At 44.7% G+C, this 18389-nt stretch overlaps 1 protein-coding gene and 1 long non-coding RNA gene across 2 annotated transcripts in view; one reads left to right on the forward strand and one right to left on the reverse strand.

Annotated features, from left to right (window-relative positions):
- LOC119967186 overlaps positions 1 to 18389 on the forward strand; it is a 41160-nt gene that overhangs the window by 6517 nt on the left and 16254 nt on the right. The gene's annotated exons all lie outside the window — the stretch shown is intronic.
- LOC119967184 (ras-related GTP-binding protein D-like) overlaps positions 1043 to 18389 on the reverse strand; it is a 52635-nt gene continuing 35288 nt past the window's right edge. The window contains exons 4-7 of the mRNA XM_038799358.1: positions 17316 to 17430; positions 13046 to 13188; positions 4477 to 4625; positions 1043 to 3322 (exon numbers count right to left, since the gene is read on the reverse strand). Coding sequence (XP_038655286.1) covers positions 3171 to 3322; positions 4477 to 4625; positions 13046 to 13188; positions 17316 to 17430 — 559 coding nt within the window. The 3' untranslated portion in view covers positions 1043 to 3170. The remainder of the gene's footprint in view (positions 3323 to 4476; positions 4626 to 13045; positions 13189 to 17315; positions 17431 to 18389) is intronic.

Consider the following 18389-nt stretch of genomic DNA (forward strand, 5'->3'; position numbering starts at 1 on the left):
CAGCATTTTTAACTCTTCCATGTCTTCACTAGCCCCCATCTGCAATAATTACCCAGTGGGTTTGGACTTGACGTTTAAAGTCACTGCCTGGTTCCAGTCTGTTCAGATATTTTCAAATTCGCGATTTTTCACGCTTGGCTTTTCACTCCTTTTCCTTGGTGCCACCCTCTTGCCTGTTGAAGAGTATTCTGTCTTTGGCTGGATCTGGCGAGGGACTTTTTTTAGACAGATACAGCCATATCCTCTCCGCAGAGCCAGTTTTGTTGAGAGACGTGAAGGCAAAATAGGAAGATGAATTGGGTCCCATTCTGGATGACGAGGTATGGAGTGAGGCCCTTCACAGGTCAACGTCACGTCTTCATGTGCTTGGCTAAATCTGATCCAATTCAAGGTGGTACACAGGGCGCCTATGACTAAAGCGAGGATGAGTGGATTTTTCTCCAGGGTGCACAAGTGTGAGCGTTGCTCTTGGGAGCCAGTTAACCACACTCATATGTTTTGGTCGTGTCCCAAGTTGTTAAATTTTGGGCCTATTACTTCCAACACCATGTCAATAATACTCAATGTCGATTTACATCCAAGTCTGCTGGTAACCATTTTGGGGGTTTCAGACTCGCTGGTGCTTCAGTGGGGGGTGAAGGTGGATGTCCTCGCCTTCACCTCGTTGATAGCCCGGATGCGGGTTATGCTTGGGTGGAGGTCCTCTACTCTGCCCAGTGCCTTGGCTTGGTTGGGTGACCTCATGTCTTTCTTACATTTGGAGAAGGTTAAGTACACTATTAGAGGATTGGTAGAAGGGTTCCACCTAAGATGATAGCCATTCATTTCCTTTTTTAAGAAGCTAGTCACTGTCAGCTGGTAAAAGGTTTAGTTTAATTTTTTGGGTTAATCTGTACTTTTGCTAGTTAGTGTATCTTTGTAATCTTTGATTGTGTAACTTTGGTTTATTGTTTTGAATGATTTTGGTTATTATGAACATTATTTGATAAACATTTAAAAAAATATATATTTTCTTATTAGTCCAACATATGAGCCTCTTTTCTTTTTTAAATCAGCATATTATTTTATTTTCTCAGCCAGAACAAAATATAAATAACAGCCAGCTACATAATCTACATAATAGAGTGCCATCTGACTAAAACTGCATAATTGACGTAGTGCATTGGCACTCAAAAAAAACTGAACTTCTGCTTAGTTCAACAGAATTTGTACTCTTTGGTTTCAGTTCAAATAGAATAAGGAGCAGGATTCTCCGCCGGGTCGGAAAATCGCCAGGGGTCGGCGTGAAATCCGCCCCGCCGTTCCAACGCGGACTGCCGAATTCTCCGTCGCCAGTTTTTGGGCGGGGGCAGGGTTCACGCCATGCGGTCTGGGGCTGTTGGTAGTGCCCCCCCCCCCCCCCCCCCCCCCCCCTCCCCGGCAATTCTCCGGGCCCCAATGGGCCAAGTGGCCACCTATTTTCGGCCAGTCCCGCCGTCGTGAAATGGACATGGTCCATCACGGCGGGACCTGGCTGGTAGGCCATCTACCAGAGTCCTCTGGGGGCACGCGGGAAGATCCGGCCCCAGGGGGGGGGGCCCCACAGTGGCCTGGCCCATGATCGGGGCCCACCAATCTGCGGGCGGGCCTGTGCCATGGGGGCACTCTTTCCCTCCGCGCCGGCCTCTGTAGGGCTCTGCCATGGCCGGCATGGAGAAGAAACCCCCTGCGCATGCACAAGAACACACCGGCGGTTCTGTACATGTGCGAGACCACGGCAGACCTTCGCTGCCGGTTGGCGAGGTGCCAACCACTCCGGCGCCGGCCTAGCCTCCAGAAGTGCGGAGGATTCCGCAACTTACGGGTGGCCCGACGTCGGAGTGGTTTCTGCTGTTCTTGGTGCCAGCATCGGGCCATCCCGCCAATTGCGGGAGAATCCCGCCCAAGGTATTGGAGCACCGTTACCTTATTAAGTATTCATCTCTAAGTAATCTTCCCTCTAAAAGTCACAATTCAACTTGTGCTCAGGAATCTCAATGCTAAATTCAAACCTGGACTACGATTAGTTTGAAGTGGTTCAGCTTCGAAGAACAGAAGCGACTATTTAGTCTCTCAATGCCACCATTGGAATCTGTTCTGCAAAGAATGGAATGAGGCATGTCGGCAAGATGTTTCACTGAATCCCAGCAACCCACAACATACCTGCACGAGTCAGGGGCAAAGACCATAAGACGTAGGAGCAGAAGTAGGCCATTCGGCCCATCAAGTCTGCTACGCCATTCATTGAGATTGTGATTTATCTGATATGATAATCCTCAACTCCACTTTCCTACCTTACTTGATTATAAGACCATAAGACATATTCTCACGCAGCCGCTCTCTAATCAGCAACTCCTGGAAGAGTTTTTGTGAGTCTGTGAATATTCCGCAAGGACAGTATCAAGCTTGGCTGTGTTACCTCCTACATAATGGACTTGCCTGCTAACCCTCAAGTCCGTACCTCGTGTCTCCCATGAAGAATGGCTACTTAGGTAAGGTGCTAGATAGGATTGAGCCAATGACAACTACCTCAGTAACATCTCTTCTAGTAGTTTGTTAACATAAGAAATGATGTTCAGTTGAGCTTCTACAAAGAAAAAAGTAATTTCCTGTCATTTAAAGGGGCAATGACCCATCTCCTGGCATGTTAGCCTACAATGACAACAAAACCAGCTGGACATTTATCTCTGTAAATAATCTTCATGGTTGCAGCCCTGCAGGTGCCAGAGGGATCAGTGAACCTATTTGGGAGAGGAAACCGGAGACAAAAACAAAAAGAGGTCTCAAGTTAGGTGCACCAGCAGGAGATTAAAATGTCAGAAACTTGACATTCTCTGAAATTGTCAACTCATGTCCTGTGAACACAGAAAGCTATAGCATATTAAACTGGATTAATTTACTTTGAACTAAACTGCTACAATTTCAGCAGGAAGAGACCTTGTAATAGATAGAAGTTACATATGATAAATACATATGATTTCAGCATCCGCTAAAGAAAAATATACTTTTTACAAATTACTTGTTTTAGAGCAACTTCTCTATCAGTATTAACACCCTGAGCATTATCTTCATGCATATCAGTGCATTGTTATCACAGTAGCTACTTAGTATCGCTAACACGCTAGCAGAAACACTGCTGAATATGGCAAACATTACGACTGATGTCCGAGTGTGCCATTGGGAGTTCCCAATTTGCTTCTTTGCAGTCCTCTGTGCTGTTTACGATACTTAAGTATGGTTGTGCGAACTTCAAAAATCTCATGAATAGCTTTGCGGAAACAATGAAAATTGTAGTCTATTAAACCTGCAGTGTAAAAAAAAAGAAAATGTATTCTAGTAAGTACCAAAAGGCAACAATCACATTCAAACTCATATGCGTCCCCTCAATAGTTTGTGGTTTTTAATGAGAAGTCAAGGTCTTTTGTTCAGGCACATCAATCTGGCAAGTCTGATTCCTCAATGAATGAATATTTAACTTGAACGGAGGGGATAAATAACTAGAAATCAGAAGGATCAAAGTCAAACTCACTTCAAACAAGATTAGAGTTTAGTTCCCCCTCCACAATCACAAACATGTAGTTCAAACACCCAGTAAAATGCACACTATCCGCAGTAATTACTTCAGCAATTTGATGGATCAATATCTGGTTGCAGGCTGAATTGTTGTTTATAGGTGAACGTAGAGGCAGAAATGATCACATTTTAATAAGTCACAAGTGTTTATGTGTGGCTGTATCATCTTTGGAAAGCAACTAAAGACGGGTATTGTAGGATCAGCAAAATACTTTGCAGAACTCAAGAAATTAAACAAGTAAAGGAGTTTGTTTTTAAAATTCTGAAGCTGTGAACAACATAACCAAGTCTGTATTTATTGTCATCTTCAGGTACCCTGTGAAGATATCGGTGGGGTCTTCCCAATTCATGTTTTTTTTAAAATTACCTTAAGGTTATAAATTCTGCCTACTGTATTTGCAGTGAACCGTGCCAGTTCTTAGCTGGTCTATTAGAAACCACTGCAGAATACTCCAAAAAGAAAAAAAAGACCAACAACGACAAATGTGGCTTAAATAAACTTTTGTTTTTGGAATGACAGCCTTAAAGTGAGTGCATAACCAGGGCACTGCAGCATGCCCATACTCATGTCGATGAAATTGTAAGATTTGGGTTAATATTAGTAGTTCTACAGATGGTGAATTGATGATCTTGAATGTGCCAGTGAAGAGACATTGAGTAAGAGTGTATTGGCCTTTCTGATTCGGGGCAGAAAGAACGTCGAAGATTAAGTTACGTAGGAATAGCCTATGTTAAAGCAAACAATTATTGAGAAAAATAAACAAAATGTCTACTTTCAGTCATACATGTATTTGGAATTTGCTACAGTAATTTTCAAAAGCAACGTGCTAACAAGATTTTTTTATGATTATAAGCAATTATATTCTAAAATAGGTAAAAGATTACCTTTGCGCTCAAAGCTTTCTTCCCGAAGAAAACATACTAGACCAAGGAATTTTGTCACCTCTTTTAGGTACAGAACTGTTGTGTTGTTCAATTTTATGATTGCCACGGATTCTTTATCATATGTATTTCCTCCACCAAATTCTCGAAGCCTGAAAAAGTAGCGCACAGTTACATGAACAACTGAGGTGGCAATATCAAGCTACAGAAATAATTTATCACTTCTCCTTCCCTTGGCAGGACCAATTAGTTCAGCAAACTCTAAAGATTTGCTTTGTTAATTTGCGAGTGGGCATGGCTTCTCTTTCCTTCCCAATTTCTGCTCTGCTTTCCTGAAGACAGTGATTCATTCAGAATTACATCTAATGGCACCGGCCTACTGAATTACTTTACATAAACAGCCACTCTTTAACATTGTTTAGATGGTTAAGAAATGTTTAACCATGTTTAACATTGATAAATGTTTTTGACTGAGGAATGAGGGAAAGATCACAGCTGAATCCAGTCCTATCTTTCCTTCGTCTCCACGTTTGGATTTTCTAGCAAGAGTCACAGGAGCAGTGGCCTCAGATGATGTTCTCTTTTCTAGCTTGATGACCATTTGTGGTGGGCCCATTGCTACCCTGCAAATGCAACCAGCTAATTAAGTACAGTTGACAATCAAAACAGTCACTTTCCTGATCTTTAAGGTGTGGCACAACACACCACACAATGCATCTATCCACTGAACTGTTGAACATAGTGGTTGTTAACCAAACATTACCTCACTTCCGAGTTGGCCCCAAGCATTGAAAGTGTTAACGTAGTAGAATAACACTGATGTGTTCCTCTATGCAAGGCGTGATGATGATATCTATCATCACTCACCCGTTGAAGGTCATTGCGGGAGTGGAAGATGCAGCAGCATCTTTGAAATCCCCCGATGAATGGGTGAATGTCCAAGAGGTGCGAAGGGCTGACGGGCAGGGTTCTGTCAGAAATCCTCATCACTCCCTCTGGTGTTCTCTTCCTGTCAGTGTTTGATTCTGAAGAATCATGGAGTTGGCTATTCTACTCATAGCGATCAAGCAGCAGCAGAGAGGTTGAAGTACAAGGCCAGGACCATCGCCCTGCAGAGGAGGGGGAGGCTGGGCCCGTGGCTGTTCCGGGAGCAGCACCACAGATGGTGGAGCCTTGTATGGGACACCACCTGCAAATGGTCTTCCGACTTCAGACATTCAACCTGCAGATGTTGGAGCTTCAGTGACGGAGACGATTCCATCTGACCCAGGAAATGGTGAATCACTTTTGCCACGTCCTGCAAGAGCTGGCACCACATAGAATGGGAGGACACCCACTGCCCGTGGCCCTTAATTTACTGCTGCTCTAAACCTCTATGAAAGTGTCTCATTTCAGGGCAGCATGGGTGACATGTGTGACATTTATCAGTCATCCACACACAAATGTATAAGGGTGGTTACAGATTTTCTTTTTTTGAGGGCCTACAAGTATCTAAACCTGGTTGGGACATGAGCCAGGTTGCCAGGGTGATAGACTGCAGGGACATGGGCATTACCCACTTAGCAGGCATGACCCAGGTGCAGGGTGATAGACTGCATCCATGTGACTCTGTGTTCTCCATGGTGTCATGCAGCACCGTTCATGAATCATAAGGGCTTCCACTCCTTCAGTGTTCAACTTGTTTGTCATGATATGGAGATGCCGGTGTTGGACTGTGGTGGGCACAGTAAGGAGACTTACAACACCAGGTTACAGTCCAACAGGTTTATTTGGAATCATTAGCTTTCGGAGTGTAGCTCCTTCATCAGGTAAGTGGCTCTTTCATTTGTTTGTGACCACATAATGCTGGAAAGCAGCAGTGGACGGATGGCTCCTCGCGGTCAAGAGGTAGTGCTGATGACGCCAGTGAGGAGGCCACAAAAACCAGCAGAGACTCGGTATAACAAGGCTCATGCTTCAACACATGCACTGGCCGAGCAGGCGATTGGACTGCTCAAGATGCAGTTCTGCTTGGACCAGTCGGAGGTATCCCCTCCAGCACAGTCCCCAGAGGGTGTCCCACATAATTGTGGACTGCTGCACTCTCCATAATCATGCAGATGGGAGAGCAACACATATCCTCGGATGAGGAGATGGTCAGGGAGGGCAGTGAAGGTCAAAACAGGAGGAGGAAGAGCCTTAGGTGATGGTCAGTGCCCGCATGGGCCAAAGAGCTGGGGTCGATCTCATAGCCTCTCAGTTTGGGGACAACTTGGACTGGGGAGTGAATAGCTCTCCCACCATGGAGTCTAATTAAATCACTAATGTGGTTCCAGATGTAGATTCTCATGATAGCTGCCTGACAGAGCTGAACGTGACTTGCCAATGGGATTCGAAAATATTGGAAGACTTATCTCAGCTACTGCAGCCCTCGTCAAGGTCAAGGGCCCTGGTGTGTTTCTCCACATCTATTAGAGGTGGGCAACCTCTCAACACTTTGTCAGCCCTTGGCCTCCTCATTAATGGAGATGAGGGGCAGAAATGAGAAGACTGAGCATTGATGCTGGGGGGGGGGGGGGGGAGATCACCTTATGGGGATGGAGGGTGGCAGCACATCTTGACTGAGTCATCAGTGCGGGAGGTGGGAGAGACATAGTGCTGCCAGTATCACACTGCACAGGGATGAAACACGGAGTGTGTGCAGGGGTTTGTGGAGCATGATGCCAAGAAATGATGGTGAATGATCTGTAGGTGAACAAAGTGATGTTTAATTCAAGAGCTGCATTACAATAGTGGTGTATTTCTGATAGTGCCTTGGTTCACCCATTCCCACTGGTTCCTACAGTTTCTTACTCTCCCTCGCCTACCCACTATGTCCCCAGGATTAACGGGTTGAAGCAGCCTGCTGTCTTCCACGCCATGTTGCCAGAGATGACCTTGGTGGGTGTTTCCAAGGGGGCTTGGACTTTGAAGGTCTGGGTCTACTTTCTGACTGCATGGTGTTGCAATGCTTCCCCCCTCGATGTGTGGGGCTGGAGGTGTGTCACTCACAGGGGGGGGGGGGGGGGGGGGGGGGGTCAGATGGCCAGGACACCCCAAAGGTCTCCTTGGTGGAAGGCCCAGGCTGAACTGCCAATCCTCTTCCTTTCTGGTTGCCCGGGAGCCCCTGTGCTCCTCCACGAGGTGGAGAGGCAGCTGGAAGAGATCCAGAAGCCCCGCCATCTGGCGCTGACACTCCTGGATTCCCACTCGTGCCTGCACCATACATTTGAAGCCCTGAACCATTGAACTCATGCCATCAGCCATGGAGATTGTGTACTGAGTTTTGAAGCGGACATCCCCCGCCATGGGTGCACCTCCTGCACCAAGTTCTTCGCTGTGGACACCACCCTCACAGCATTGCCCTAATTGCATTGGAGTGATGGCACCATCTCATTGGAAGAAGGTGACGAGACTTGTCCAGTTGGCCTTGCAGTCCAAGGAGAGATGTGGTCATCCTTTCCTGATATTTGTGATCCAGAAGCGTATGGGGTGAAGAGAATGCTGAGGAGGAGAACACCCTGGGGCAATCTGAAACTGCAGCCAGGCAGGGGAAGTAATTGATGGCTGAGGATAGAGTTTGTGGCAGGGCTGGAAAAAAAGAACTGGTCTTCCATATTGTTATGTTTAGATTCAAACTCCCATCCCAAAAAGTTAAAGACAGTTCTCATCCACACTGACCTAATTCCTTGGATAGTTTTTCAATAGTGGATTATTTATTTGATTTTCTATTGCCAATTGCAGCATGCACAGAATTCAAATCTGGCTGACCCATCAAGCTACAGAGAATTACTGTTACAGCCGACGACATTACTCTGTGTCTATGGTTTGTTCCTGTTGAACAAAAGGGGATTTAATCTACTAATACCAGTCCAGTGCAGAATCAATAGGGTGTCATTCTGTTTCGTAATATCTCTGGTGACTAACTGAACAAAATCATAATGTCCTGCGTTCACATACTTCAACCTATGTAGCTGATATTCTGTGACTGATGGTCAAATCTGAATTAAAGACATAGTAAGGTTTGTAAGAGGGGAAGGGCTATTGTTCTCTTTAATCTATTTCATGAACAATCCTGGGTCCCAGAACTGTGAATTATGCAGTTATATCTGGTAACTTTCACCCAGCATCAGTCAGCCTGTGGCCAACAAGGGTACAAAGCTAACAAACTCTTTTGCAGTATTTTCTCAACACATATTAAGTGAGTGAGTGTGTCTCAGTGATCAATTGTAATCTTTTACAGTAAGAAGTCTTACAACACCAGGTTAAAGTCCAACATGTTTGTTTCAAACACTAGCTTTCGGAGCACTGCTCCTTCCTCAGGTGAATGATTCACCTGAGGAAGGAGCAGTGCTCCGAAAGCTAGTGTTTGAAACAAACATGTTGGACTTTAACCTGGTGTTGTAAGACTTCTTACTGTGCTCACCCCAGTCCAACGCCGGCATATCCACATCAGTTTTAATGTTGAGCATTTGTGCAGCAACAAAGCTTCTTTGTTTTGACACTGAGATGGGTAAAAGTTTCTACTTACTGCAAATTCACTGTTCGTAGTTTGCCTTTCTCATTGAACGTTAAAATAAAAGAACAACTGTTGGGTTATTTATAGCCTGATCCCAGGTTTATTACATAATATACTCTTCCCCCACGAAAGGATGAGGAGATCACCTGGCACCATCTGATACACAAGTGAAAGTACGTTGAAAAGGGTTCTGTCCCCTGGATTGCTTACATTTACCTAGATACCAGGAAGGTTAAAAACTCCCTAAGGTTCTTAGAGGTCACGGGAGTCGGTCCACCTGAACCCAAATGAAGTATCTAATGTGAACGCCCAAAAATGTAACAGCGTTTTGACAAATAAATCTAAATAATTAAAAAATGTCCAATAAATGATTTAATTTCTGAAGTCGTTAAAAAGGTAACATTAAAAATGACAATGGGCACAATGTCTTTGCCATGAGTGTTAATGTACTGATTTGTTGGACTTCGTGTCTCATGAAATCAAATGAAATGGCCATTTGCTGATGGCAAAGGTTTGTGTTCATCGTCAGCTGTTACACTAATTCAGGAACATCAACAGATTCCAATTTGCTCCTGGACAAGACAACATTTCAACAGGGAGGTTTGTAAACACTCTTTGGTAGTATCCAGCTACATGCAAGTTCCAGCAAAATTTAATGAATGTCTTGAATTTAGTCTTTGTAAATTTAGTCAGGCTAATAGTCAGACAACATGGTTTATCACTGAACTTGCAAAAGTATGAACTCCATTCAAATTACAGTGGAATTTATTTTTAAAAATACGAATTGCATTTACACTGTATAATACTTTCCTGTCTGAGGAAGAGGTTTAATAAGTTATCATAAAAATCAGTAAGACTTTTGTAAGAGTTTTGTGTTTAATTTCAAAAAAATAAAGTTAGATTTGTAAAAGTAATTTGTAGAATTCAGAAGGAAAAATTGTAGTGTGAGGTCTCATGGAGGGAATTAAAGCAAAATGGGTGGAGAAGTTAGGGGGTGAAATGGAGGATGGGGTGTGGTGTGAGGCCTGGGTGAAAGCCACGTCATCGTGCGCGAGACTTGGGCTCATACAACTGAAGATGGTCCATCGGGCACATTTAACGAGGGCAGTGATGAGCCGGGTGTTTGAGGGGGTAACAGGTGAGTGTGAGCTGTGTGGGAGGGGCCTAATAAATCATGTACATATGTTCTGGGCATGTCCGAAGCTAACACACTTTTTGGGCTCTTTCTTCAGCACCATGTCGTTGATCTTGGGCTGGGAACACGAGCCGGTCCTCTAGAGGCCATATTTGGGGTGTCGGAGCTGCGGGAGTTGCAGGCGGGAGCGCTGATTGCTTATTCTGCTGGAGTGGAGGTCAGCTTCTCCACTCAGTGTCTCGGTGTGGCTGGGATCCTTCTGGAATTTTTGCACTGGGAGAAAATTAAATACACGCTGAGGGGGTTGATTAGGAGGTTCCATTTTAGATGGCAACTGCTTGTTAAGTATTTTAAAGAGCTGGTCAGTCAGCAGTTGGGAGTGGGGGAAGTGGGTAGGGGTTTGCGGGGCTGTTCTTGTTTTTGTGTTATGTTTTTGTATTGGTACACACATTTTAAAATGTTCAATAAAAATATTTACAAAAAAAGGAAAAATTGCAGTGTGCAATAGTAACTCGTGTAGTGGAAAATCTGTGCAATAAAATCTGGATGTCTACAGTGTGCTTTGTCAAGAGAATACATGGTATTCAGTAAATGCTTTTGTTAAATCCAAAGAAAGAACAATAGAGCTACTCCAATCCTTATTATTATGTACACCAGCTATCCAATTTTTGACACACCGGACCCCTTCTATATGTTATTCTATATTGATTATCAGAGAATTTACAGTGCAGAAGGAGGCCATTCGGCCCATCGAGTCTGATCCGGCTCTTGGAAAGAGCACCCTACCCAAGGTCAACACCTCCACCCTATCCCCATAACCCAGTAACCCCACCCAACACTAAGGGCAATTTTGGACACTAAGGGCAATTTATCATGGCCAATCCACCTAACCTGCACATCTTTGGACTGTGGGAGGAAACCGGAGCACCCGGAGGAAACCCACGCACACACGGGGAGGATGTGCAGACTCCACACAAACAGTGACCCAAGCCGGAATCGAACCTGGGACCCTGGAGCTGTGAAGCAATTGTGCTATCGACAGTGCTACCGTGCTGTCCCCACAATGCTACCGTGCTGCCGCCACAATGCTACCGTGCTGTCCTACAATGCTACTTTGTTGCCCCAAAATGCTACCGTGCTGCCCCACAATGCTACCGTGCTGTCCCAACAATGCTACTGTGCTGTCCTACAATGCTACCGTGTTGCCCCAAAATGCTACCGTGCTGTCCCCACAATGCTACCGTGCTGTCCCCACAATGCTACCGTGCTGTCCCCGCAATGCTACCGTGCTGTCCCCACAATGCTACCGTGCTGTCCCCACAATGCTACCGTGCTGTCCCACAATGCTACCGTGCTGTCCCCCACAATGCTACCGTGCTGTCCCCCACAATGCTACAGTGCTGTCCCCACAATGCTACCGTGCTGTCCCCACAATGCTACAGTGCTGTCCCCACAATGCTACCGTGCTGTCCCCACAATGCTACCGTGCTGTCCCCACAATGCTACCGTGCTGTCCCCACAATGCTACAGTGCTGTCCCCACAATGCTACCGTGCTGTCCCCACAATGCTACCGTGCTGTCCCCACAATGCTACCGTGCTGTCCCCACAATGCTACAGTGCTGCCCCCACAATGCTACCGTGCTGCCCCCACTGTGCTACCGTGTTGTCCCCACAATGCTACCGTGCTGTCCCCACAATGCTACCGTGCTGTCCCCACAATGCTACTGTGCTGTCCCCACAATGCTACCGTGCTGTCCCCACAATGCTACCGTGCTGTCCCCACAATGCTACCGTGCTGTCCCCACAATGCTACCGTGCTGTCCCCACAATGCTACCGTGCTGTCCATTGGGATCTTAAAATTCTCCAGGACATACGAAAATAAAAGATTCCGGTCGGCAAAATCAACTTTTGTTTTGGGAAGCTTGCATGCAGAGTGATTCCGCACAAGTTTTCTTCTGGAGTTTCCCTTAGCAAGAAAACCATTTTCTAAAGCCTAAAAGTTACAGTTTTGCTTTTCAGTTTCATGTTAAGTTGCATATTACTGGCATCCATGCTTTTCACACTTTGTCTATAATTAAAAGGAAAACAAAAACCCAATCTCATTTGGGACTGGAAGTTCAGAAGTTATGGAACAATAATCTGCAGAGTCCGAGTACAGAGTGTGAAAACAAGACTTTGAAGAAATAGATACATATTTTTAAAATATGGCTCAACAAGACAGAAGTTTTGAATCGAGTTCAGGTGACAGGTCATCGATCCAAAACGTTAACCCTGTTTCTCACTCCATAGACACTGCCTGATTGACTGGAGTTCCAGAACTTTCTGCTCTTGTTTCAGATTATCAGCAAGTGCAGTTTTTTCTTTTGCTTTTGTTTTTATGAATTGAGGAATAATTGATTGTTGTTTTGACACTTGTAAGATGGAGTTATTTTTTCTTTGACGCTGGCCATTTAAATGAAAACTAGAATAGAGAGATGTGAAACCAACAGAGCAAGAGAGTTGTATAGGCACTGGAAACTTGAGCAGAGCTAGCCTTTAACAACAGTGTTTGCGCAGATGCACTGACATGAATGTACCAGAGGACAGAATGGTAGGATGTTGGTTATTGCCAATTGCATTTCTAAATTCATCTGTGCTACCAGAATGCAGCACTGTCTGAAAAACAAATTAAAAATTTAGAAGTGAAAAATGATGAGGCTCTCCCACACGTCTCTGTGAGCTTTTAATTCAGTGGTATTGACAGAGTGGAGAAAGCGACCAGCCTATCTTCTACTTAAAGGGCAGGTGAAAATAAATAAATAGAAGTAGTAAAGAAAAGCAAATATCTATAATGTTAGTACTAACAGGAAAAAAAAATGCTTTGCTTTCTGTCTGTAACAAATTCAGTCAGTTACTAACCCGTATATGCAGGATATATCAAATACAACATCTATCATGTCACAGCAGAGTTCATAAGTCTGCATGTCTACTGGTACACTGTCTGTTGCAATGTAGATTTTGCTGACTACATCAAAGAGGAAGGCTTTTTCAATTCCTGAATTCTGGAATAAACAGAACACTGTCAAATGTAAAAATGGCAAAGACATCAAATGACCGTTTGATGGCAAAAAGATATTATTTTAAAACAGGCTTGTCCAACGTTTTTGCGGGGGGGGGGGGGGGGGGGCACATTTCCATTTTTTTCCCGCACTCAAGCGGCCGATGAGGGAATTTGGGTAGATACATGAATTTCAAAGATATGTTCAGTATGAGGAAAATAAACAACTTTCTGAGAAAAAAATAAAGCAATGCCAAAACAATAAATTGATAATTTAGAAAAAGAGTAAATATCTGTTCATGAGCCAGACACACACACACACACACACACATTCACTCTTTCATGCACTAGCTTTTTCCCCCACTCCTGACCCAGGGAACTGCAGCATCTCTGCAGGGTCTTGCGGCTAATGTCTCAGCGCCAGGATCCTGCAGTCTCTCCTCCCAGTATGCCCCAGAGAATCTCTTGCCCACGCACCCACCTCCCCCACAAAAATTTCTGATTTTATTTGTGAGCCTATCGCAGCAAACACGGGGAGGAAAGACCTGTCATTGGAAAAGGAGCCCTTTGCAGAATCTATAAATTCACTTACCTGTCTGGCCGACATTTTGAACTGTGGCTTGGGGATTACATAGGTTAACTTTGGAGGCCACAATCCAGCCCGTAGGCTGTGTGTTGGACAGGCCTGTTTTAAATGTTATTGCAGGCACAGGCACTTAAAATGTGCATGATTGGTGCATCCAAGATTATACAATAGGAGCACAAAATTAACAAGGCACTCTGACAACTTAATAATTAATTCCAGACCATCTGTTGTTATTTTTACAGTCTTTTTACTGCACCTTTGATGTTGCCGCTACATATTAGTAGTATGGCACTATTATTGGTGCTAAAAGCATAGTTAAAAGCATTAAACTGTTGGAGTCAACGTGCACGTGTTTGGATTATTTTGCTTCACAGTTTTGCAGTGAAAAGTGAGGTTGGTAGGAAGTCAACGTCCTTTATACTCATACGTTATATTGCTTCAGGGTGTGCCCTTTAAAGTCAATAAAATAAATTCAATAATAAATTCAACAACCAGAAATAGCCCTTTCTTGTGCTTTGCCAATCTATTTTTAAAAATATATTCTTTCATGGGGTTTTGCTGGCTAGGCCAGAATTTATTGCCCATTCCCCCCATGAGAAGGTGGAGGTGAGCCACCTCCTTGAACTGCTGCAGTCCATGTGGTGTAACTGCAATGCTGTTAGGGAGTCAGAGGATTTTGATCCAGTGACAGTGAAGGAACGGCGATATAATTTCCAAGTCAGGATGGTAAGTGGCTTGGAGGGGAATTTGCAAATGGTAGTGTTCCAATGCAACTGCTGCCCTTGGCCTTCTATGTGGTAGAGGTTGTGGGTTTTGGAGATGCTGTTAAAGAATCCTTGGAGAATTGCTTCAGAGCATCTTGTACATTGTACACACTGTGCATCATTGGTGGAGGGAGTGAAAGGTTACGGGGGTGGATGGGATGCCAATCAAGCTGGACGTTTTGTTCTGGATGGTATCGAACCTCTGGTGTATTGTTGGAGCTGCGCTCACCCAGGCAAGTGGAGAGTATTCTATCAACATTCATAATTTGTGCCTTGCAGATGGTGGACAGGCTTTGGGAAGTTTGGAGATGAGTCACTTGTCACAAAATTCCCAGCTTCTGACCTTCTCATGTAGCCACAGTATTTATATGTCTTGTTCAATTCATGGGTTTATGAACTAAAAGGTTTTAACACTAAAAGGGGGTAATTCCCTGTAAAGACATATCACATCGCTAACTTTAAAGATATAGACTTTATTCAACGTAGACTAATTAAAATGGACTTTTCCTTTAAAAAGTGGATAATGTGCTACAAAAAAGACCTTGTGAGATTTCTGGACCAACAAGGACAAACACATGTATGAACCTGTTTCTGGAAATCCATTCAAATATAAATGTCTGTGGGTGGAAGACGTTTCCCCTGAAAAAACACTCAAAATGCAAAACCACTTGTGAAATTTACAGCGCCATTGTCTAGGCATGTACAGCAGCTCAAATTTCAATAATCCCCTCGACTCATGGCGAGATTCTCCATTTCATAGAATTTACAGTGCAGAAGGAGGCCATTCGGCCTATCGAGTCTGCACCGGCTTCTGGAAAGAGCACCCTACCCAAGGTTAACACCCCCATAACCCAGTAACCCCATCCGACACTAAGGGCAATTTATCATGGCCAATCCACCTAATCTGCACATCTTTTGGACTGTGGGAGGAAACCGGAGCACCCGGAGGAAACCCACGCACACACGGGGAGGATGTGCAGACTCCGCACAGACAGTGACCCAAGCCGGAATCGAACCTGGGACCCTGGAGCTGTGAAGCGATTGTGCTATCCACAATGCTACCGTGCTATATTCTCCAGCTGGAGGAGAATTGCTACTGAATTACATTCAGCCTCGGAGCGCAAATCGGGAAACAATTCAGTGACCCTTGCCATGCAAATGTATGCATAACGAGGAATACATTTTGAGCAGGTGGCCCGATAGCAATGTCACACGGCTGGCCACACTCCGCACCTCAAGTCAGCCCCCCCCCCACCCCTGCATCGCAAAGCAACACCCCGGCCTCAGATTGCCTGGGTGCCCTTTCCCCCCAAGTACGCAGGTGACCCGATAAACCTGCCCGGGACTCCCTAACTAGGGAGACACCCCCCCCCCTCCCCCCTCCCCACTCCATGTATCGCCTGAATAGGGAGAGCTCCCAAAGGACCCCTTTAATAGGGGACCCCCCCAGAACGCCCTTAGTAGGGAGACCCTCCAGGGACCGCCTTAAGAGGCAGACACCCCACAGGGACTCACATAATGGGCACCTCTAACTGAAGTACCCTCCGCCCATAGAGACCCCTAATTAAACCCCCCCCCTCCCCCACCAGGGACCTTCGACTCAAGGAACCCCTCCCCCCACAGGGACCGCCTAAGTAAAGGTACCCTCGCCCCCCCCCCCCCCCCCCCCCGAAAATACACGGAACCCCTGACTAAAAGGACACCCCCACCCAGAAAATAGATCCTTGTCTAGAAGCTGGAGAGCAGTCCAGACTGGCAGTGAAAAAAACGGCTGCAGCTTTGATTCATTCATCTCCCTTCAACCCAGAAACCAAGTAGTCCTAATAAGGTTACAGCCTACATTAAACATACCATAACACAGGACGGAATGCACCACAAAAAAGAATGGTCCAGCAGACTTCAATTGAAAAAGAGCTAGAATTGAGAGCCTTAATATTGTGAGACAGAATGAGCTTGAGTTGCAGCACATAATTTATCAGTGTTTCTGTGGATGAAAGCATGAGATACATATAATTTATAGGAATAAGTGTCCGAGTACAAGCTCTTCGAGCTCCTACCCATCTTTATTATAGACCAGACATCACATTTCAAGGTGTCAAGCCAGAGGGAAATAAACATGTTTTTCTGACATAACAGCAAGAAATTTACAAGAACCTTACAATGTAGAAAGTGTCCTTGTCAAATAGCATCTAAATTGTGACTGAACACTTGATCTAATTAGGTCACTCACCATGAGAAGTATGTAAAATAGTGGCCTTAAAGGGGACAGATCTGGTTAGCTACGTATTACGGATGTGTTTTAGACTCCAGACTATCCATAAGCAGTACCGCAGGATTGTCTGCTTATAGTTCTAATGCTCCTTTCTTTGGAATAAGCAAATGTTTTTCTAAAATGTTTAAACTCAGCACCAGAAAGATGCCCCAGCTAAGTTTGTTCACCTCTCTGAAGTGAATTATTCAAAAATGATTCCGTGTGTATTATTGGCTACCTGCAATTCGTTTCTCAGGAATTAATTGCTTTCTGTGAGGTAGTAGGATGGTGGGAAGCTGAGATTAAGTAAAGAAACTTCATGTTTCACTGGATAATCTCAAAATCTGTAGCTTCCAGCCTCCAGCAATTATGTAATTTTCAATTTAAAATCACATGCAAGAAGTAATTCTCTCTTCAATTGATGTGATCAAAAGGATACACTTACATGAACTTATCTGAGAGCATTCCTTTAAGAATACACCATAATGTTTTCACATGTTAAGCAGCAATAGTTAAGAAACATAACTTACTGAGATGAAGATGTTTAATAGATTCTCTAATGTTGGAAGCTGAGGAATCAGTTTCTGCACCACTTTGCTAAATGCTTCAAATATTGAATGGTCATAAATACTTGTCAAATAGAAACTGTAGGAACAAAAAGCTATTTTTATTGAACAATTATTGGTCATCTCTTAGTAAACCTAAATTAGGAAATGCTATATTTTTTCTTTAATCCATTAATAGGATGTGGGCGCCGCTGACAAGGCCTCTATTTGATGCCCATCCCTAATTTCCCTTGAGAAGGTGCTGGCGAACTGCCTTCTTGAATCCCTGCAGTCTATGTGGTGTATATACACCCACAGTGTTGTTAGGGAGGGAGTTCCAGGATTTTGACCCAGTGACAGTAAAGCAACAGAGGGTGGCACGATGCCACAGTAGTTATCACTGTTTCCTCAAAGCGCCAGGGACCCCGGGTTTGATTCCGATCTTGGGTGACTATCTGGGTGGAGTTTGCACATTCTCCCCATGTCTGCCTGGGTTTCTTCTGGGTGCTCCAGTTTCCTCCCAATGTCCAAATGATGTCCAGTTTAGGTGGGTTGGCCAAGCTAAATTGCCCTTAGGGTGCAACGGTTGGGTGGAGTAATGGGATTGCAGGGATAAGGCAGGGGAGTAAGCCTAGGTGGGGTGCTCTTTTGGGGGTCGGGTGGGGCATTGTTGCAGACCCTGTCATGTACAGTGTCAAGCTTCTCGGGTATTGTTGTATCTGTTATCATCGACGCAAGTGGAGAGTATATCACTCCTGACTTGTGCCTTGTAGATTGTGGTCAGGCTTTGGGGAGTTAAGGGGAGAGTTATCCACTTCACAATTCCAAGCCTCTGGCCTGCTCTTGTGGCCAAAGTATTTATATGGTTGGTCCAGTTCAGTTTGTGATTAATGGTACTCCCAGGATGTTGATAATGAGGAATTCAGTGATACTGATGCCCTTGAATGTCAAGAGGAGATGATTAGATTCTGTCTTTTTGGAAATGGTCATTGCCTGGCACTTGTGGGCATGAAAATTGTCTCGGTCTTGGTGCATTTGGGCTTCGTCTGCTTTAGTATC

Source organism: Scyliorhinus canicula, chromosome 6 (genome assembly GCF_902713615.1).
Source record: "Scyliorhinus canicula chromosome 6, sScyCan1.1, whole genome shotgun sequence".
Taxonomy (NCBI): domain Eukaryota; kingdom Metazoa; phylum Chordata; class Chondrichthyes; order Carcharhiniformes; family Scyliorhinidae; genus Scyliorhinus; species Scyliorhinus canicula.